At 42.5% G+C, this 23417-nt stretch overlaps 1 protein-coding gene across 1 annotated transcript in view; it reads right to left on the bottom strand.

The window, feature by feature from the left end:
* Positions 1 to 4805: 4805 nt before the first annotated feature.
* The window catches only part of LOC132820621 (immunoglobulin superfamily member 5-like), a 154570-nt gene continuing 135958 nt past the window's right edge, over positions 4806 to 23417 (bottom strand). The window contains exons 6-7 of the mRNA XM_060832824.1: positions 10254 to 10446; positions 4806 to 4823 (exon numbers count right to left, since the gene is read on the bottom strand). Coding sequence (XP_060688807.1) covers positions 4806 to 4823; positions 10254 to 10446 — 211 coding nt within the window. The remainder of the gene's footprint in view (positions 4824 to 10253; positions 10447 to 23417) is intronic.

Here is a 23417-nt window from a genome sequence, read left to right as displayed (position 1 = left end):
AGTGGTTGGACCGAGGACATAATCCTGAGGAAGTAGGGCTCTTGTGATGCAGTGGTTGGTGTGTCTACCTCTGAGCCAGAAGCCCAGATTCAAGTCCCACTTGCTACAGAGATACGTAATGACATCTCTGGAGAAGTTGATGTGGAAATATCCACCCTGAGGAGCTCTAGTGGTCTAATGGTTACAGCCTTGCTTCCCATTTCAAAAATAGTTGCTTCAAAATCCTCTCTTACTACAGAGATCTGAATACACTATCCAATGTGATATGGATACAGCACTGCATAATAGTTCTGTCTTTCAGTTAAGACATTAAGTTGATGTTCTCCCTGATATCCTGGTCAATAGTTAACCAAAATCAGTCTTAGCAGAAGCAGGTTACCCTGGCTATTATCTTATTGCTATTTTATAGGGGATTTCTGAGCACAATAATGGTTGCTATGATTTCCACAAAAGTGCCTACGCATCAAAAGCACTTCAATGGGTTTGAAATGCTTTGCGATGCACAAAGATCAGGACAGACATGGTATAAATCCAAGTTTTTTTTCATGAATAATGTTGAAGTTGTTAAGGATAAATATGAAGGAGAAGTCTTCGTAGGTCTAAGACACAACATCTCCAACCAAGGCACAACAGTATTAACGAAACCTTTGGAGCATCCAATTTCAGAACTGAAGCAGTAAGGTACAAATCAGAGGAAGCTAATCACTAGATTCGATACACAAACAAAACGGAGTTACTGTTTTGAGTTGACTGACCCCTCTTCAGAACTAGATTTGATGTCTGGAACAAGAAGACTATTCTATGTTCAGGAGCTTAGTGAATTGAATCCATATTCTTGAGAATTAAGAAGAATGATAAGTAATTAAAACAGGTAAGATTCTAAAGAGGGTTTAAAAGATAGAAAATGAGAGTTTTGCTGACTGGCAAATCTAAGCATCTGGGCACTGTCTCACTATATAGCATTGATCACTTAGGACTGAGATCAGGAGAATTTCTTCATTGAAACAGTTTTGAATCTTTTGAATTCATGACACGAGAGGGTGGAAAATGCATCATCACTGAGTGTATAGTGACATGTTACGCAATTGATATATTTTTCCAATGCCTCCGAGATTATTTGAATTTGATAGCAAGGTAGAACACTTCACAAAGACTTTGAAAAACATTTCATTGTCTGCTGCATTGATGTCTGGCAAGAGAGACACACTACTGTGACTCATCGCTAGCACCTTTCACTTACTGAATGGTCAATAGTTTCTATGCTTGCTAATAATTCCTTTGAATAGCTTATTGAATTTCAACCTCCAGTATTGGAAGACCTCATCACGCTTATATAATCCATCCACACCGTAACATAAGCAGTGTTTACATAACGGATCACAGCACCTAAAAAACAAAGAGATATATTCTTACATTGCATAAATGTGATCTTGAAATCCAATGTATTGTCAGACAGTTAATCCATCGTTTACTCCAATTGACTCAGTTAAATATTTAGAAAGCAAACAGAAATTGGATCAGGGATTTAAAGTTGCACCAAACTAAATGAATCATATTCGGTGTCGTCCTCCTTTGTATACACAGCAATGCCTGGAAAATCATAATAGGTTTGTTTCCAAGCCTTTACAAATCAAATGAAAGGCTTACCAGACACAAAATGAGTGTCAAAAGGTCCGACATGTTCATCTTTGCATATTCATCTATCACAAACTACCTACCTTTTTGACAGAGGTCCTCCACGTTTTGAGGACTGGCATTGAAAGTATTTGGAAACTTCATCAATATGTGTAAACAAAGGGTCAGTGATTATTAAATTTTTGCATGGGCCAACATTCACTGCCTGTGTAATATAGCCTGAGTGCTTTGCTACACATTAGCTTATCAAATATATACCCAAATGACTGGATTCCTATTGAGACGGGTATCTTGGCATTTATTAATAATACCCATCTACTTCGATGATGATGGTAATATTACTGGAGATAGTTAATTAAATTACCAGGCTAGTGCAATGAAAACATGGGTTCAAATCCCATTAGGAAGGTAGAATTTGAATTTGAATTCAATCAACAAATCTGGAACTAAAAATGAATCCCAGTAATTGTGACCATGAAACAGTCTTCAATTGTTGCAGGAAGGCATCTAACTCATGAATGCCTCTTAAGGAGGGAAATCTGTTATGCTAACCTGGTTTGTCTACATGTGACTCAAAACCCACAAAAATGCCTTTTAACTGCATAGGAAGTGGCTCATTTCAAGAGAAATTAGGAATAGGCAGCAATGCTGGCCAACCAGCAATACCCGTATTCTGTAAAAGGCTTTCTTTCAAAGCAATACAAATTATTTACAATGTTAGGAAAATTTAGACTTGAACATTGTTCTATGCTTAATAACATTACTGTGTCTTAAGTAGATGTAAGGCTCCACACAGCTGACTTCAACAACTATACATTGCACTGGCACTAAAACACTGAGTGAGAGGGTGTGCTGAAGGTGAGGTGATGACTTTTATACTGAAACATCACACGTCATGATGTCACCGAAGTAGCTCAACGGCACACTGCCTGTCTGGAGTGTATACAAGGATACAACATTGCCCTTTATTCCCTTTAAAAAAATGAATATCACTTTTCTCTCAGCATGTAAAAAGGATATATGGGAATACACTATGTCCTTTTTTTTGATATTCACTCATGGACATGGGTGTTGCTGGATGGTCAGCATTTATTGCCCATTTCCAATTGCCCTTAAGATGATTAGATTACTTACCGTGTGGAAACAGGCCCTTCGGCCCAACAAGTCCACACCAACCCACCAAAGCGCAACCCACCCATACCCCTACATTTACCCAACACTACGGGCAATTTAGCATGGCCAATTCACCTGACGTGCACATCCTTGGACTGTGGGAGGAAACTGGAGCAAACCCACGCAGACACAGGGAGAATGTGCAAACTTCACACAGTCAGTTGCCTGAGTCGGGAATTGAACCCAGGCCTGTGGCGCTGTGAGGCAGCAGTGCTAACCACTGTGCCACCGTGCCGCCCTACGATGGTAGTGAGCTACCTTTTGAACCACTGCAGTCCATGTGCAATTGGTTTACCCACAATGCCCTTAGAGAGGGAATAGCAGGATTTTGACCCAGCAGCACTGAAGAAGTGGCAATATATTTCCAAGTTAGATGGCAAGTGGCTAGGAGGGGTTATGCAGGTGGTGGTATCTACTATCCTTGTCTTTCACGGTAGAAGAGGTGGTGTATTTGGAAGGTGTTGTCTAAGGATCTTAGCTGAAATTCTGCAGAGCATCATGTAAATGGTACGCATTGCTGCTACTGAGCGTCAGTGATGGAGGGAGTGGATGTGATGCCAATCAAATGGGCTGCTTTGTTTTGGATGGTGTCAAGCTTCTTAAGTGTTGCTGGAACTGTACCCATCCAGACAATTTGGAGTATTCCATCACATTCTTGACTTCTGCCTTGCAGGTGGTGGACAAGCTTTGGGGAGTCAGGTGGTAAGTTACTCCTAACTTGATGGCACCAAGATGACAGGTGATGAGCTTTTGGCTCTTTCCAAGAAGCTATTATGAAACTGTGTGACATCTCTTCATTCTCAATCCAAATGCATTAAGGCTGTTACTAATGCACTTTATCTCAAACCACTTCATCTCATTTCCCCATCATGAAGTCAGCATTGCAATCCAGGCTTTGGGCAGTAGCTAGCTTTGTCCAGCCTCAGAGTATGATACACAATGATGTATATTGTGTTGAGAATTTTGGCATTTGCGCCACTTCCTTTCAGATCCCAGGATATGTGCTGGAGTCGAAGGGATATTTCAGGCTTTAGCCTCAATAGTTTTCCTCGTACTGTTCCTCTTGTCATTGGTTCAAGTCCCTCTGTTTCGGCCCTTGTTTTTCTACTGTTCTTGGGATGCTTTCTATATTGGAGAAAGTGAGGACTGCAGATGTTGGAGATCAGAGCTGAAAATGTGTTGCTGGAAAAGCACAGCAGGTCAGGCAGCATCCAAGGAGCAGGAGAATCGACGTTTCGGGCATGAGCCCAAAGAAGGGTTCATGCCCGAAACATCGATTCTTCTGCTCCTTGGATGCTGCCTGACCTGCTGCACTTTTCCAGCAACACATTTTCAGCTATGCTTTCTATATTTTCAACTATGAAGACAGATGTAAAATATATGTTCAAAGTCTCTGTTATTTCCTTCTTTTTCATTACAAATTCTCCAGTCTCACTTTCTCAGTGACCAACTGTTACTTTAGGACTTGTTTTCCTTGTCAGATATAAGCTTTTACAGGCAGTTTTTATATCACTCGCAAATATTCTGTCCAACTCCAATTTCTCACTATTATTTTTAAATTTCCTTTGCTGGTTTCTAAAATTTCCCAATCTTCTGATCTACAATGAATCCTTTCAGCAATTTTCTTCAAATTTGCTCCAACCCTTTCTTAGCTTGCCACTCTAATAGCATCTTTATCAATGGAAGCTGTCTTCATTGAGAGTTATAGCATATATCTTTTAATGTCTGTCACTGTTCTCTACTGTCTTACCTTTTAGCCTAACTTTCATTCCCATTCCAATTTATCAAACTGTCTTCATTTCCTCATAACTGACATTGAGTATAATGTAATAGTTTCAGACCCAAATTTCTCACCATTAAACTGAATGTAAAAATGTAACATGCTATGATCACTCTTGCATAGAAGATCCTTTATTAATTAGACCTGCCTCAAAATCACTAGGTCTAAATAGCCAGTTCCTTTGTTGGTTCCAGAAATAATTATTCCAATAAAATCTCTAAAGTATACTCATGAACTAAAACAAAAATAGAAATTGCTCAAGAAAATCAACAGATCTGGTAGCTCTTGTGGGAAGAGAGCAGAGTTAACACTTTGAGTCCGATGACTCTTCATCAGAACGCTCAAGAACTTATTGTTCAGATTAATTCTGCCAACTTGATTAATTTAACTAATGTGAAGATTAAAATCTCCCATTATTATTGCAGTAACTTTATTTCAAGCATTTAATTTTATATTTTTTGATAAGATTAGATTCCCTACAGTGTGGAAACAGGTCCTTTGGCTCAACAAGTCCACAAAGATCCTCTGAAGAGTAACCCACCCAGACCCCTTCCCCTACCCGGTGTTTACCCCTGACTAATGCACCTAACACTCTGGGCAACTTAGGCTGGCCAAATCACCTAACCTGCACATCTTTGGACTGTGGGAGGAAACCAGAGCACCAGGAGGAAACCCACAGACACGGAGAGAATGTGCAAACTCCACGCAGACAGTTGCCTGAGGCTGGAATCAAACGGGGATCCCTGGCGCTGTGAGACAGCAGTGCAAACCACTGAGCCACCATGCTCCCCCTTTTCTTGGTAAAGATTCTGTTTTACTGTATAATTATTGTCAGCGCACCTGAAAACCACTCCTACCAATGACCTCTTTCTTTCATTATTTCTTATTTCCATCTAATCTAATTCTAAATGTTGATTCTTCAAACAAAGATTATTTCTCACCTGTATGCTGATCTCACTCTTCATTAACAAAGCTACACCATCTGATTTGCCTTTCTTCCTGTCCTTCTGAAAGGTCCAAGGCCCCAATTGTGGCATCACAGCAACCATGTGTCGTCATGGCTACCATAGCAGATTTACTTATTTCTCCCTGCGGTATCAATTCATCCGTATTGTTACAAATGGAGCATATTCAGATAGGAAGATTAATTCTGCCTTTATACCATTTAACTCTGAGCTTAACTCCTGGTGCAATATTATGCTTGTACACAAATTTGTCAAACATGTGGTTACAACTATCTTGTGTTACCCTGCACAATTGCCTTGTCCTGTTCTCTTTAACGTTCCAAATCTCTAGTCAGGTGAGCTTTATTTTTCCATTATTTAAATAAAAGCCATCTCATCAGTGCTATTTATATAATGTATAGCAAACCAGTCCAAGTATGGTACAGCTCTCTCATTTTCTGGAGGTGTTGTGTTGAGCTTGAAACATTAACTTTGTTTCTCTCTCCATAGATGCCACAAATCTGTTGAGTTTCTCCATCATTTTCTGCGTTTGTTTCATAATTATTTAAAACTTAGCATGTTGGTGCAATAATGTATGGTTTGCACCTCTTCTTCTGACAGAGTTACCTCAAGGTCTGCAAATGCTGCAAGAATTAAATGTCTTTCTCCTTGAATAAAATAATTTTTTGTGGGCAATTGTCTGGAATTTGAGCTTAGATTTTGACCTTGAAAACACTGAACGTCAAAGGCATTCTCAAAGCTTTTCTATGCATAGACACAATGAGGAAGTGAGGACTGCAGTTGCTGGAGATCAGAGCTGAAAATGTGTTGCTGGAAAAGCGCAGCAGGTCAGGCAGCATCCAAGGAGCAGGAGAATCGACGTTTCGGGCATGAGCCCTTCTTCAGGAATGAGGAAAGTGTGCCAAGCAGGCTAAGATAAAAGGTAGGGAGGAGGGACTTGGGGGAGGGGCATTGGAAATGCGATAGGTGGGAGGAGGTTAAGGTGAGGGTGATAGGCCAGAGTGAGGTGGGGCCGGAGAGGTCAGGAAGAAGATTGCAGGTTAGGAAGGTGGTGCTGAGTTTGACGGTTGGGACTGAGACAAGGTGGGGGGAGGGGAAATGAGGAAACTGGAGAAATCTGAGTTCATCCCTTGTGGTTGGAGGGTTCCTAGGCGGAAGATGAGGCGCTCTTCCTCCAGCCATCGTGTTGCTATGGTCTGGCGATGGAGGAGTCCATTGGTGGAGTGGGAGGGGGAGTTGAAGTGTTGAGCCACGGGGTGGTTGGGTTGGTTAGTCCAGGTGTGCCAGAGGTGTTCTCTGAAACGTTCTGCAAGTAGGCAGCCTGTCTCCCCAATATAGAGGAGGCCACATCAGGTGCAGCGGATGCAGGAAATGACATGTGTGGAGGAGAAGGTGAATTTGTGGCGGATATGGAAGGATCCCTTGGGCCTTGGAGGGAAGTAAGGGGGGAGATGTGGGTGCAAGTTTTGCATTTCTTGCGGTTGCAGGGGAAGGTGCCGGGAGTGGAGGTTGGGTTGGTAAGGGGTGTGGACCTGACAAGGGAGTCACGGAGGGAGTGGTCTTTTCGGAACACTGATCGGGGAGGGGAGGGAAACATATCCCTGGTGGTGGGGTCCGTTTGGAGGTGGCGGAAATGACGACAGATGATATGATGTATATGGAGGTTGGTGGGGTGGTAGGTGAGGACCAGTGGGGTTCTGTCCTGGTGGCGATTGGAGGGGCAGGCTCAAGGGCAGAGCAGCGGGAAGTGGAGGAGATGAGGTGGAGAGCATCGTTGATCACGTCTAAAGGGAAATTGCGGTCTTTGAAGAAGGAGGCCATCTGGGTTGTTCGGTATTGGAACTGGTCCTCCTGGGAGCAGATGCGGCGGAGATGAAGGAATTGGGAATATGGGATGGCGTTTTTACAGGGGGCAGGGTGAGAGGAGGTGTAGTCTAGGTAGCTGTGGGAGTCGGTCAGTTTATAGTAAATGTCCATGTTGATTTGGTCACCCGAGATAGAAATGGAGAGGTCTAGGAAGGGGAGGGAGGAGTCTGAGATGGTCCAGGTAAATTTGAGGTTGGGGTGGAAAGTGGTGGTAAAGTAGGTGAACTGTTCAACCTCCTCGTGGGAGCACGAGGTAGCGCTGATACAGTCATCGATGTAGCGGAGGAAAAGGTGGGGGGTGGTGCCAGTGTAGCCGCGGAAGATGGACTGTTCCACATATCCTATGAAGAGGCAGGCATAGCTGGGGCCAATGCGGGTGTCCATGGCTACTCCTTTGGTTTGGGGGAAGTGAGAGGATTGGAAAGAGAAGTTGTTCAGAGTGAGGACCAGTTCAGTCAGTCAAAGGAGGGTGTCAGTGGAAGGGTACTGGTTGGTACAGTGGGGAAGGAAGAACTGGATGGCTTTGAGTCCTTCATGATGGGGGATGGATGTGTACAGGGACTGGATGTCCATGGTGAAAATAAGGCGTTGGGGACCGGGGAAGATGTAGAATGTAGGGAAATAAATAGCAACTTCTTGAAAAAGTCCACATTACAGAGGAGGAGGTGCTGGATATCTTAAAATGCACAAAGGTTGATAAATCCCTGGAACCTGATCAGATGTATCCTGGAACTCTGCTGGAAGCGAGGGAAGAGATTGCTGGGCCCTTTGCTGAGGTATTTGTATCATCGACGGTCACAGGTGAGATGCTGGAAGACTGGAGGTTGGCTAATGTGGTGCGCCTAATTAAGAACAGAACATTGATGAAGCCAGCATTGGATTATTGGGCACCAAAGGGGCAGGATTGGTAGCTAATGTAGCAAGTTCTGAAGGATGCAGTGAGAAATCTCAGTAGATGTCACGGCAGAAATCTTTCCAAAATAGCAGACCTGGTCAAAAAAAGTAAGATATAACCCAATATTTTCAAGGCTTTTTCCTCATATTCAGATTTCCTCAAACCAGGCAGCAACCGATTGAGGCTTAGATTAACATTTCAGTCTCCCATAAGAAAGGAGAATGTGCTGTTTGCCCTCTAGTGATTGTAGCTTTACAGGAAAAGGCACTCTTAAAGTATACTCAGTTCCTTATTCAATTTGCAGGGTTGTGTAGGGTCACAGAAATCTGATCCGATGTGATGTGACATTCTAGGATAAGAGCTGGAGGATCAATAATTTATGAGAAAGCAAGGGATAAAGAGCGATGGCAATGATGACGAAGGCACACTGTTGAATAAATAGGAGCACTTTATTGATGAATTGCATTCTGATGGTCCCTTGAAGCTGTCACCTTGGGGTCTTCTGAGTGACAGCCCATTTGATGCTCCAATAAACTCGCTCCTGCTGCTTCTGAAACAGCATGATCCAAGAATAGCACTGCGATCATATGGCTGGGGTGGTAATAGAGATACCTGGACTAATGTTCCAAAGATATGAGGTCAAATCCCAAACTGGCACATTTCAATTTCATTAATTAGTACATGTGTAATTAATTTTAAAAAATCATTAGTCTCAATAATAGTGACCATGAAAAAACAGATTGATCTAAACACTTATCTGATTCACTAAAATCCTTTACTGAAGGAAATCTGCCATCCTTATGTAGATGTGACTCCAGACTCATAGCCAAGTGGTTGACTCAACTCCCTCTGAAATGGTACAGCAAACCAATCAGTTGTGTCAAACGACTGCAGAAAAGTTCAGCCAGAATAAATCCAGGCAGGTTGACCATGGGAAAATCCTCCTCACTAATACGTGTGCTATATTTGAGAGAGGTGTCCAATAGGCTATTCCACCAGCAGCCTGGCACAGTCATACTCATCAAATTTATTTCCAAACACTAGTATATGTACCACTATCACCATTCCTCAGTATGCCCTCCCCTAATGGCAGGACACACCCACCAGATATGGCTTAATTGCTGAGTTCTAGTTAATCTACCTGTGGCCAATGCAGATGTCCATAATGTGAGATGGCAACAGTGGGAAGTGGAGTTGAGGCCACTTTCAGATTAACTATGACATTAATGAATGACAGAGCAAATGAGAGGTCTGAATGGTCTACATCTGTTCCTAATTCCTCTATTCTTCTGACAGCATAGCTAGGAGTGGCCTTGTGGAGACAAAATCCCGCTGTGGACATCCTCCACTGTCTCGTGTAGTGCTAGCTTGAAACTAGGAAACCATAGTCACAGACTGTCATCTTGTAATGCTGTAAATGCATATCCTTCACTCTACCATTATCCTTAAGCCCAGGAGAACATGCCAGAAGCTGCACGGAACATACCTAGAGAGGGTTGCTAGCCTGGTGGATCTACAACACAGGATGACCTGCATGCTGAAAGATGCACCCAAGACATGCTAGGCAAAGTTAACTCAAATGCTGACATAGTCTATATTCAAATGCAGAAAGACCTGGAAGATATTCAGATTTGGACTCAGAAATGGCAAGTGTTGCTTGTGCCATACAAGTGGCAGGTAACAGATTCCAACAAGAGAATCTAACCATTGCCCTTTGACATTCATAGGCATTACTATTGCTGGATTTCCACACTATCAACATTCTGGGAGTTACCATTGACCAGAAGCTGAACAGGACTGAGCATATAAATACTGCAGCTACAAAAGAAGGTCAGATGCTAGGAATTTCTAATGAGTAACTCATCCTCTGACACACCAAAACCTTGTCTACTATCTACTAGGCACAAGTCAGGAGTGTGATGGAATAATCCGCACTTGCCTGGATGATTGCAGCTCCAAGAACTCTTAAGAAGCTCGACACCTTCCAGGAGTAAAAAGCCTGCTTGATGGCATCATAACCACCAGCCTCAGCATTCATTCTCTTTCTCGCAAACATAGCAGAACCTGTCTGCATGCACTGCTTGAACTCAGCAAGTCCACTTTGACGGCCCCTTCCAAACCTAGGGCTTTCACTAGAGAAGGACATAAGCAGCAGTCACATAGGAAATCACTATCTGTAAGTTTTACATCCTAACTTGACACTATGTCAATTTTCCTACAAAGTTGCTGGGGCAAAGTCCTGATGTTCACAATATAACAATACTGTACCTCATCATATGAGTTTGGTGGTTCAAGGAAACAGCTCGCCATAACCTTCTAAGAGAAATTAGGATGGTCAATAAATGCTGGTTTTGCCAACAGTCTCCATGTCCCATGTAAGGCCGTGCCTCTTACCAGGGATATATTGAAACCATCACTGTGGTAAGTAATATAACCTGTGGCCATGTCAAATACACCCCTGTAGAATGAACTCTGATGTGACATAAATGCGAAAGCTCCCCTTTGGGAGCCCCATGATTCTCTCTTTAAGAAGGGTCTGTTTCCACGCTGTACACCTCTCTGATTCTGTGAAGTTTCAAGAAGCATGTACTGTGTTGTGTTAGTCTAACCTGCAGTTCTGGCAACTTTTGCACGGGTGATCGCTAAAATTGGATGATGGTAGCATGTTACTGCCAAGCTCCATGAATTGCCCAAGGTTAATTCTTGAAGTGTGTGTCAGCAGCCCGATGAATGATTCTCCAGCTACCTCCCAGTGTGATGTGACACAGATCCCTTGTGACAATTTCTTTAAATGGTATAAAAGTCAGATGTGGTCATAATTTTTATAACCACCAGTACAAGCTGGCTGGGCAGATGATCTTGGCTGCAGGCTTCCATGTAATTAATGATATTGGCTCTTTAATTCAGTGCATTCTTCTCATATGTCATGAAATCACTGAATTCTTAATGGCATCTTCTGGCACGTCCTGTTAGTCACACACTTTACCTCACACTTCAGCTCAAAATGTTTTGGTGCTACAAATTGCTGTAAGTGGAAGCTGATATAGGCATAATGATGTCAATGGGATCTTGGTGAATGTCTAGACCCATAGTCTGCCTTCATAACTTGATCCAAGAGTATTTAGAATTATGGAACCAAGATATGCAGATATAAATCGAACTGAAAATGCAACAAGCTTGAGAGGCTGGATAGCTGGCTGCTATTTCTAAGCTTTTATGCTCTGGGAACAAAACGTGCAGCATTCTGATAGACCTTGTAAAAATGTGACAAATGTTTTCTGACAGTCATCCACAAGATAAGCTGTAAAGAATTCAGAACAATCAAGAAATATGACCTTGTAGCTTATCCAAAAGAAACGGAATTCACTGGATTTAAAGAGAGAGATAACTGAGGGTAGATTGGTCAGGGTAGGTACATCCTTCTCGATAAACTATGCAAACCAGAAATGAAGATATGATTTAAAATCAATTTCAGACGTATCACGATTCCCAAATATAAACACCGCACTTCAGCTGCCTGAAGGTCAAGAACAATATGTTTCAGCTTTGTGCGGCTTATTGACAGTGATGTCATGATGATGGATGGAAAAGCTGGTATTGGAGGTAGATGCATTCTGAGCATTCAGTGCTGTTCCCAGCATGTCAGCTGATGTGCTATAGCAAAAGATGTTTGAAGGAAGATCAAAGACAGATATTGAACTACAGCTTACTTTGCTGATTGCTGGGTTTTGCAAGCAACTATCTAACAATTAGCCTGTTGACAAAGGACAGCACTCAAACAGTGCAATCCCATTAGAAGTGTCAGCCTTTGTAACTGATCATAAAAGGCACAAAGCGTAGGATTGTGTTTTGAAATCAGTTTTGCTATTGTACATACTAGGCATTTCATAAAAGGAATTCAAATCAGCTGTTGTACAAGAAAAGACAGTCATCGAGTCATAGAGATGTGCAGCACGGAAACAGACCCTTCGGTCCAAACCGTCCATGCCGGCCAGATATCCCAACTCAATCTAGTCTCACCTGCGAGCACCCGGCCCATTTCCCTCCAATCCCTTCCTAGACATATATCCATCCAAATGCCTCTTAAATGTTGCAATTGTACCAGCCTCCACCACTTCCTCTGACAGCTCATTCCATACACGTACCACTCTCTGTGTGAAAAAGTTGCCCCGTAGGTCTCTCTTATATCTTTCCCCTCTCACTCTAAACCTATGCCCTCTAGTTCTGGACTCCCTGATCCCAGGGAAAAGACTTCGCCTATTTACCCTATCCATGCCCCTCATAATTTTGTAAAACTCTACAAGGTCACCCTTCACCCTCCGACGCTCCAGGGAAAACAGCCCCAGCATTTATTAAAATAAAAAGAGTGTTGCTGTACATTCAGGAAATCCAAGTTACTGCAGCTATATGCACTTCATATGCATATTGTGGTATTACCTTGATTACCCCTGCTGGGTTGTTAACCACATCTGCCAAATTGTGGTACAGGGTAATTGTTGTTTGAGGTAATTTGCTACCATCCATCCTCCTTTTTTCTAAGTTTTCAACAAACAATAATTGTGCTTTGGTTAAATCTCATCAGTTATGATACTATATCTCCAGCCTGTGTCATGATTAGTGGTACAGGATATATCACTGTAAAGTCTTTCCAGGAGAGGCATTATTCTAAATTAACAGCATGGCTTATTGCATTATAGCAATAAGTATAGTAAGGTATAATTACTAGAACCCTGAAAACCAGCAGCAATTATATCTACTCTCTACAAAACCAAGAACCCGCAGACTGTGTGAAATCAGCAGAATGGATGGAATCCAATGTAACAGGAACATTAACTCCTTCAGAACCATTGCATTATACAACATCTTTCCCAAGCCATAACCCCAATAATAAGCCCTGCATACATTTACCACTACCACTACCCTCCCATCTCCCCTCAAGTTTCTGACTTCATCAATGCAAAGTTAAGAATCAGAGCTGAAAATGTGTTCCTGAAGAAGGGCTTATGCCCGAAACGTCGAATCTCCTGTTCCTTGGATGCTGCCTGACCTGCTGCGCTTTTCCAGCAACACATTTTCAGCTCTGATATCCAGCATCTGCAGTCCTCACTTTCTCCTCAAAGTTAAGAATCACACAATCACCTGAAGAAGGAGTGTCGCTCCGAAAGCTAGTGTGCTTCCAATTAAACCTGTTGGACTATAACCTGGTGTTGTGTGATTTTTAACTTTGTAAACCCCAGTCCAACACCGACACCTCCAAATCATGGCTTCATCAATGCAGGCAGACTTGGAATTTCACTATTTTGCTCGGATACACTTATTTTTTCAGATAGTTTTCAGAAATTGGTCAAATTCCGCATCTAAGCATTCCACAAAACATGGTTAACCTGATATGTGCACCTTGAGTGTCTGGTCAATACAGGAGTCAAAAGGCAGTCACGCTGTAGAAATACATCGACAAACAGTAGAACTCGGAACATACCTTCAGCCTTAGAGGCACTGCATATGAATGACCTTGCAAATACTGATTTCAGAGAACCTTTTTAGCTTAAAATGAAACAGACCTGATATAACCAGCACCTTCCTCATCAAAACTGCCTTCATGGGTCAATGGACAATTGTGAAATTGTTGTATTATTTTAGATTTGATGAGAATTGTTTGAGACAATCTTTGACATGGCTGTGACTTTGGGTTTTAAAGAAATGTGTTTTTCGGTAGAGTAGTATCAGCAGCCAAAATGAACAAGGGGAAAGCAGCAACCAAAAACCTCAGTGGGAGCACTGCACAGGAACACTATGTGGCTCAGTAATTTGTGACTGTGAAATTGTTTTAACTTCAGGAAAGAACTAGGGGTTTGATGTTTGTAAGTTCGTTTGTAAATGCTGATGTAAAATGAAATGGTTCCAGGGTGCTTTGTATTTGTGCTTGTAAATTTATCATAGAACATCAAACATAGAATAATGTAGCACAGTACAGGCCCTCCGGCCCTCGATATTGTGCCAACCTTTTATCCTATTCTAAGTTCAAACTAACTGACACATCCTTCATTGTGCTATCTCCCATGTGCCTATCCAAGAGTCGCTTAAATGTCCCTAATGTATCTGACTCTATTACACTGCTAGCAGTGCAATCCATACATCCACCACTCTCTGTGTAAAGAACCTTCCTCTGTCATATCCCCTTAACTTTTCTCTAATCACCTTAAAATTATGCCCCCTCATGACAGCCATTTCTGCCTTGGGAAAAAAATCTCTGCCTATCCACTCTATCTCTGCCTCTCATCACCTTGTACACCTCTGTCAAGTCACTTCTCATCCTTCTAGCTCCCTCAACCTTTCTTCATAAGACATGCCGTTCAGTCCAGGCAGCATCCTGGTAAATCTCCTCTGCACCCTCCCCAAAGCCTCCACATCTTTCTTATAATGAGGCGACCAGAACTGAATGCAATATTCTAAGTGTAGTCTAACCAGGGTTCCATAGAGTTGCAGTATAAACTCGCAGCTCTTAAACTCAATCCCGCTGCTAATGAAAGCCAACAACCTCATTGACTTGGGTGGCAACTTTGAGGGATCAATGAACATAGACCCCAAGATCTCTCTGTTCCTTCACACTGCCAAGAATCCTGCCTTTAACTCTATATTCTGCATTCAAATTTGACCTTCCAAAGTGAATTATTTCACACTTTTCCAAGTTGAACTCCAACTACCACTTATCAGCCCTGTCAATGTCCTGTTTCAACCTACAATAGCCCTCCACACTATCCACAACTTCACCAATGTTCGTGTCATTGGCAAACTTATTTACCTACCCTTCCGCTTCCTCATCCAAGTCACCACCACCCTCTGTCTTCTGTGGGCCAGCCAGTTCTGTGTCCAGATAGCCGGATTTCCCTGTATCCCCTGCCTCCTTACTTTCTGAATGATTCTACCAACGCCTTGTTAAAATCCATGTACACCACATCTAATATTCTACCTTCATCAATGTGTTTTGTCACATCCTCAAATAATTCAATAAGGTTTATGAGGCAGAACCTGTTTTCACCCTCACAAAACCATGCTGACTATCTCTAATCAAACTATGGCTTTCCAAAAAATCATAAATCCTGTCTCTCAGAATCCTCTCCAATAAATTGCCCACCATAGATGTAAGACTGAGTGGTCTGTAATTCCCAGAGTAATCCCTATCCACTTTCTTGAACAAGGGAATAACATTTGCCACCCTCCAATTATCTGGCACTACTCCAGTGGGCAGTGAGGACATAAAGATCATCGCGAAAGGCATAGCAATTTATTCCCTCACTTCCTTTGGTAACCATGGGTATATCCTATTTGGTCCAGGGGATTTACCTATCCTTATGTTTTTCAAAATTTTCAGCACATCCTCCTTCTTGACATCAACGTGTTCGGACATATCAGTCTGTTTCACGCTGTCCTCACAAATGTCAAAGTCCCTCTCAGTAGTGAATACTGAAACAAAGTATTCATTCAGGACCTCCTCTATCTCCTCCAACTCCAGGCACAAGTTCCCTTCACTATTCCTAATCAGCCCTATCCTCACTCTAGCCATCCTCTTGTTCCTCACATAAGTGTAGAATGCCTTATGGTTTTCCTTAACCCTACCCAGTAAAACGTTTTGTGTCCCCCTTCTATCTCTCCTAAGTCCATTCTTCAGTTCCTCCCTGGCTACCTTGTAAACCTCTAGAGCCTTGTCTGATCCTTGCCTCCTCAACCTGAAGTAAGCTCTTGACTAAATGTTCCACATCCCTTATCAACATCATAATAGACTAATAAAAGAAGAACAGAGCACCATTTCTAATCACTCCATCTTGATAGAATCCTTGAAAGTAGAATCGCAGGTAGACAGGATAATGAAGAAGGCATTTGGTACACTTGCCTTTATTAGTCAATGCATTGAGCATAGGAGTGGAGATTTCATGGACCCACAGTCCAAGACATTGGTTAGGCCACTTTTGGAATACTGTGTTCAATTCTGGTCTCCCTGCTATAGAAAGGATGTTGTTAAACTTGAAAGGGTTAATAAACAATTGACAAGGATGTTGCTGGGGTTGGAGGTTTCCAATGATAGGGACAGGCTGAATATAGTGGGCCTTTTTTCCCTGGAACATTGGAGACTGAGGGGTAACCTTATGGAGATTAGTAAAATCATAAGAGGCATGGCTATGGTAAGGTCTTTTCCCAGGGTAGGGGAGTCCAAAACTAGAGGGCATAGGTTTTAAAGTGAGAGGAGAAAAATGTAAAAGGGACCTAAGGGGCAATGTTTCACACAGAGGGTGGTGCGTGTATGGAATGAGCTGCCAGAGGAAGAGGTGGAAGCTGATACAATTACAACATTTAAAAGGCATTTGGATAGGAATATGATTAGAAAGGATTTAGAGGGAAAAGGGCCAAATGTTGGCAATTGGGACTAGATTTATTCAGGATATTTGTTCAGCATGGATGAGTTGGACAAAAGGTCTGTTTTCATGCTGTATATTTCTATGACTCTATCTAGTTGAACATAAGGGATAGAGATCACAGGGAGGTGAGAGTTCCCTCATCATCATCTAGAGTGCATAGATTTTAGCAAGATCCACAAGGTAGGTTGCTCATTGCATTAAATGTTCATGGAAACCAAAGGCAAGCCAATGGCAAGCTGGATTCAGAGTTGTTAACAGGAAGCAAAGGATAATGGTTAACTGTTGTTTCTGTGGCTTAAAGATTCTTTCCCTTTGGTTTCTGCTGGGCTGAGGCTCCTTGTTACTCATTGTGTATATCAGTGAATTGGATTTAACTGGATAGCACATGGTTAAGAAGTTCACAAACAATACAAAAATTTGCTGAAGGATTAATTTGAGGAAGAAATCTTTACACCCATAAGTAGATATCAGTGGACTGGTCTGGAGACCAGGGAAGTGACAAATGAGTTTCAATCTGCTAAGTGTGAAGTGTGCATTTGTGCAGGGCAGACAAAGGGAAATCCACACGAATAGCGTAATCCACAAAAGAGTGTAAGGTAACAGGAAGATATTGGAATACATATCCCTTAAGGTGGCATGACAGAGAAATAAGATGGTTAAGAAGGAATTATGGGACACTTTATTTTAGTAGCTGAGAAATGGAATGTACCAGACAGTAATGTTAAAACTGAATAAAATGAGCTACGCCACAAACAAAACAGTTTGTTTTCTTATTCACTCACAGGATGAGGGCATCATTGGCCAGGCCAGCATTTATTAGCTATCTCTAATTGGCCATAGAGTAATTAGGAGTCAACCACATTGCTGTGGGTCTGGAGTCACATGTAGGACAGACCAGATGAGGATGGCAGATTCCTTCCCTAAAGGACATTAGTGACCCGGATGGGTTTTTCCTGACAATTGGCAATGGGTTCATGGTCATTATTAGACCCTTCACTCAAGATTTTTATTGAATTCAAATTCCACCATTTACCATGGCAGGATTCAAACTTGGGTCCACAGAACGTTACCTGGTTCATTGGATTAGCCCAATGATAATACCACCAGACCATTGCCTATCCTTGTAAAATTCCTTACTGAAGGAAGGACGTGATTGTTTTAGAAGGATTTTGCCAGGATGGCAGAAAAGATTTAATAGACTGGATTTGTTTTCTTTGAAACAAATTAGGCCATTGGGAAAGGTGTTTGAGGGGGTTAGACAGAGTGGAAGGTCCAGTTTCCTTTAGCAGACAGTCAGTAATAGGGGGTATAGTAAGACACATAGAAAAGAAACAAAGAAACACAGAAAATAGGAGCATGAGAAAACCATTTGGCTCCTTGAACCTGCTCCACTACTCAATACAACTAGTCGCTACTTCCTGCCGCGCGAGATCACCTCCGCTATCCTGACAGCAGTTTACATACCACTCCATGTGGAAGTGAAGAGTGGTCTTGATGAAATGTATACTGCTATAAATGGACTTGAGACATATTACCCTGAAGCCTTGTTCCTCGTAGCCAATGACTTCCACTAGAGGGTACAACCTCAAGGGGATGTTACCAAAATACTATCAACATGTTCCCTGTCCTACCAGAAGGCTGGGCATCTTTGATCATTGCTACACAAACATCAAAGATACCTACCGTTCCATCTCGACACTTTGGAAAATCAAATGGCAACACTGTGTTCCTCCTCTTGGCTTACAAGCAAAGATTGAAAGGTGAGGACCCAGTGTGGAAAGTTGTGCATGCTTGTCTGAGGCAATGGAAGAGCTTCTCCAGGACTGCTTGAATCAGTGGACTGGTCCATATTCAAGGACTCAGCAGCAAATGTAAATGAGTACGCCAGTATCGGTAGCAAGTGCAGAGAAGATTACGTGACAGAGTTCATCTGAATGTTCCCCAACTAGTAAACCATGACAGAACTGTAAGTTCCATTGCCTACTGAAGACCAGGTGTGTAGTGTTCAAGTCAGACTAACCTGGCCTTTGCAGGATGTCTAGATACGACCTCTGTAAGACCGTTAGAGACACAAGAGGTAATACCGAACTAAGCTAGGGCCCACATTAACCACACAGACACGTACGAAAGCAACCACCCCAACACACACACAAAGAAATTGATCAAGACACTGTTCAAAAGGACCACAGCACACTGCAGCACACCTGAACTGCAAAAAGAGGAAGAAGAACACCTCTACAATGTATTCACCAAAAACAGATGCCCCCACAATTTCATCAACAGATGTCCAAGGGAAAGACAACGGAATGAGGACATGCCACAACCCAAAGGACTAGCCACGTTACCATACATCAAGAACATTTCTGAACTGACAGCCAGACTACTACGACCACTAGGACTCATAATAGCACACAAACCAACAGCCACTCTCAGACAACAACTCACCAGGACAAAGGACCCAATACCCAGCATGAGCAAAACCAATGTAGTGTACAAAATCCCATGCAAGGACTGCACAATACACTACATAGGACAAACAGGAAGATAGCTAACGATCCGTATCCATGAACACCAACTAGCCACGAAACAACATGACCAGCTATCCTTAGTAGCCACACACGCGGATGACAAGCAACATGAGTTTGACTGGGACAACATACTAGTATAGGACAAGCCAAGAAGAGAACAGCCAGGGAATTCCTAGAGTAAAAAGTGAGGTCTGCAGATGCTGGAGATCAGAGCTGAAAATGTGTTGCTGGTTAATCGCCAGAACATAACAACACGATGGTTGGAGGAAGAGCGCCTCATCTTCCGCCTGGGAACCCTCCAACCACAAGGTATGAATTCAGATTTCTCCAGTTTCCTCATTTCCCCTCCCCCCACCTTGTCTCAGTCGATTCCCTCGAACTCAGCACCGCCCTCCTAACCTGCAATCCTCTTCCTGACCTCTCCGCCCCCACCCCCTCTCCGGACTATCACCCTCACCTTGACCTCCTTCCACCTATCACATCTCCATCGCCCCCTCCCCCAAGTCCCTCCTCCCTACCTTTTATTTTAGCCTGCCTGGCACACTCTCCTCATTCCTGATGAAGGGCTCTGGCCCGAAACGTCGAATTTCCTGTTCCTTGGATGCTGCCTGACCTGCTGTGCTTTAACCAGCAACACATTTTCAGGGAATTCCTAGAGGCATGGCACTCATTCACATCGACCTGGACCCAATATACCGGCCACTGCAGCAGACAGCTGGAACTGACAACCGGAAGCGGCAGAGACAAACCACTATAAATGCCAGAGGAAACATCACAGAAGCACTTCACAGGAGGCTCCCAAGCACTGAGGATGTCACCTAGAAGGGGATGAAACATCTGCAACACAAATTCCCAGCTCGGCGAACAGAACCACAACAACTTCTTCAAAAACTCAATCAAGTTTATGAGACATGATTTCCCATGCACAAAGTTATGCTGATTATCCCGAATCAGTCCTTGCCTTTCCAAATACGTGTAAATACTGTCCCTCAGGATTCCCTCCAACAACTTGCCCACTACCAACATCAGGCTCAACGGTCTATAGTTTCCTGGCTTGTCCTTACCACCTTTCTTAAATAGTGTCACCACGTTACCCAACCACTAGTCTTCCGGCACCTCACCTGTGACTATCAATAATACAAATATCTCAGCAGAGGACCCGAAAATCACTTCCCTAGCTTCCCACAGAGTTCTCGGGTACAACTGATCAGGTCCTGGGGATTTATCCACCTTTATGTGTTTCAAGCCATCCAGTACTTGCTCCTCTGTAATATAGACATTTGTCAAGATGTCACAATCTATTTCCTTACATTCTATATCTACCATGTCTGACTTCACAGTAAACACTGATCAAAATATTCATTATATCTCCCCCATCTCCTTCACTCGATCTATCCTGTCTATACCTGACATATGCTTCTTTCTTTTTCTTAACAAAACCCTCAATTTCTCTCGCCATCCAGCATTTCCTACACCTACCAGCCTTTCCTTTCACCCTATAAAGAATATACTGTCTCTGGACTCCCATTATCTCATTTCTGAAGGCTTCCCATTTTCCAGCTGGCCCTTTACCTGCAAACATTTGCCCCCAATCAACTTTTGAAAGTTCTTGCCTAATACCGTCAAAATTAACCTTGCTCCAATTTAGAAATTCAACTTTTACATCCAGTCTATCCTTATTCCATCAGTATTTTAAAACAATAATAATTATGGTCACTGGCTCCAAAGTGCTCCCCCACTGGCACCTCAGTCACCTGCCCTGCTTTATTTCCCAAGAGTAGGTTAAGTTTTGCACCTTTCTACCACTTTGTATGGTATGATCTACCTGTACAGCATGCAAAACAAAACTTTTCACTTTACCTCGGTACATGTGACAATAATAAATCAAATCAAAAAGCCAAACCAACAAATAGATATGACCATAGCTGATTGTCAAACTCAATACTTTGGTCCCACTGTCTCTCCAAACTCTTTGATTCCTTACTAGCCCTAACTCCTTCTTGAAAATGTTGAATATTTTGGCCTCTCGAATTTTTAACTATGATATTCTCTCATTTTCCTTTGACTGATGCAAAGCTAACAGACCTGTAGCTCCCTTGTTTCCTTTGAAGTAGTGAGGTGACATTTGTTAGATTCCAATGCAAGAACCATTCCAGAATTTAATAGTTCAACGAACCAGAGGGGCGATACAAAGTTTTTTTCTTTTCTCACACTGAGGGCGATGCAAATCTGGAGATCTTCTTCTGAAAGGGTAATAATTGCCAGAAATCCTCATCGCTCCAGAATATGTGCTTGAAGTTCCATAAAGCTCCAAGGTTACAGAGTAAGAGCTAGGCAGAGGAATTATCTGGATAGCTCTTTTCAGATAGGCACAGACACAGGGCTGAATGGCCTGCTTCTGAGCTCTACATTTGTTGATAGCATGAGGAATGACTTTTTTGGTCAGTGAATTCCAAGGCTCAACTATGATTAGAGTTTGGTTATTTGGAGTATTGTCAGCTAGTTCACCTTTAAGCAAAGTGTGGTGAGAGTCTAGAATTCTCCCCAACCACCCTCCACTTCCACAGCTATTGAAGGCTTAATTGGAAAATGTAAAAGTGTGATTTTATTTGACAAATATCTTACCTAGTACAGGTGAAGCTATGATCCAGGTGAGTCATGATCAAATTAAATGGTGGAATGTGCTTGCGGGATTAAATAGCCTACAGTCCCGTCTCTATCATCCTGTGAATGCAAATATTCTGCAGGATCTGGTAAAGTAGAATTTGTAAATGGCAGAATGTCATGAAAGTGGATCTCATTACTTATGCTACGTTCTTCCAAGAGGAACAAAGTGATTGCGCAGGTCCCACAGGAGGTAGCCTCAGTTGTGAAAGCACAGTTTAAAACGCTTCACACATCAGCTAAGATACTTTTGGGGAAACAAAGATAGTCAAGTATTTAAAACCAAACAGTGCAACAGCTTTTCTGTTCACTGTATTAATAACAGGAGGGCTCGCACATAAACTTTAAGCAGAAACAGGCCATTCAGCCCATCAGATTGATTTCAGTATTTCTTCTCCACGAGTCATCTTCTACCCCTCTTCATCCAACCCATTCCTTTTACTCCTTTCGTTTTCATGCATTTATTTGGTTTCCTCTTCAATGTATTCCTTCTGGTATAGAGTTCACTTCCTGGGAAAGACGTGCTTCCTGAATTCTTCACCGGACTTATCAGTCCAAAGCTTCATAGAACCGTAATGTACAAAAGTATAAGGAAGTTGTTTTAAATGTGTATTGAATACTTGGCCCAACCTCAAGTGGAGAATTGCTTCAGATTGTGGGAATCACACTTCAAAAAGGAATGTGGAAATGTTGGAGATGATGCAGAACAAAATGATCCAAGGATGAGGAATTTCATTTACATTGAGAATTTGGAAAAGTTGGGACTGTTTCTTTTGGAGTTAAAAAATACTAGAAGCGAGAGGCAGCATCAACTGAAGCGCCAAGCAGAGAATCGGGTGTTTATTTGAAAAGAAAGAATGTGCAGAGTTACAGAGAGTGGATATAGATTAGCATCGCCAAAGTGTGGAAGCAGGTCTTTTGGCTCAACAAGTCCACACTGACCCTCCGAAAAGTAACCCACCCAGGTACATTTCCCTCTGACTAATGCACCTAACACTGTGGGCACTTTAGCCTGGCCAATCCACCTAACCTGCAGATCTTTGAATTGTAGGAGAAAACCAGAGCAAATCCCGACAGACACGGGGAGAATGTACAAACTCCATACAGACAGTCACCCAAGGCTGTAAGCGAGCTTGGATCCCTGGCACTGTAAGGCAGCAGTGCTGACCACTGACCCACTGTACCACCCACAAATGCGAATTGATTCTTCAGAGAGCCAACACAGTTACAACAGGATGAATGGATTCCTTCTGTGCTGTAACCATTCTGTGACATGGTAGCTACCGCGCATTTATAACCCCTGAGTTCAGAATCCAGCAAAATGAAGAGTAACAGTAGGGAACTAGCTGGCTGAATGGTACTCGATAAACCAACTGGACAATTCATATTGTATTATGTATTTGGGCAAGGATGCAATATGATACATTCACTCAACCAAATGTTGCATTTTATTTGCTGCATATCAAGCTGCAGTGATGTTTCTGAAGAAGAAAGAGA

This window comes from Hemiscyllium ocellatum, chromosome 12 (genome assembly GCF_020745735.1).
Source record: "Hemiscyllium ocellatum isolate sHemOce1 chromosome 12, sHemOce1.pat.X.cur, whole genome shotgun sequence".
Classification (NCBI taxonomy): Eukaryota; Metazoa; Chordata; class Chondrichthyes; order Orectolobiformes; family Hemiscylliidae; genus Hemiscyllium; species Hemiscyllium ocellatum.
This window is presented reverse-complemented; position numbering and strand designations above follow the sequence as displayed.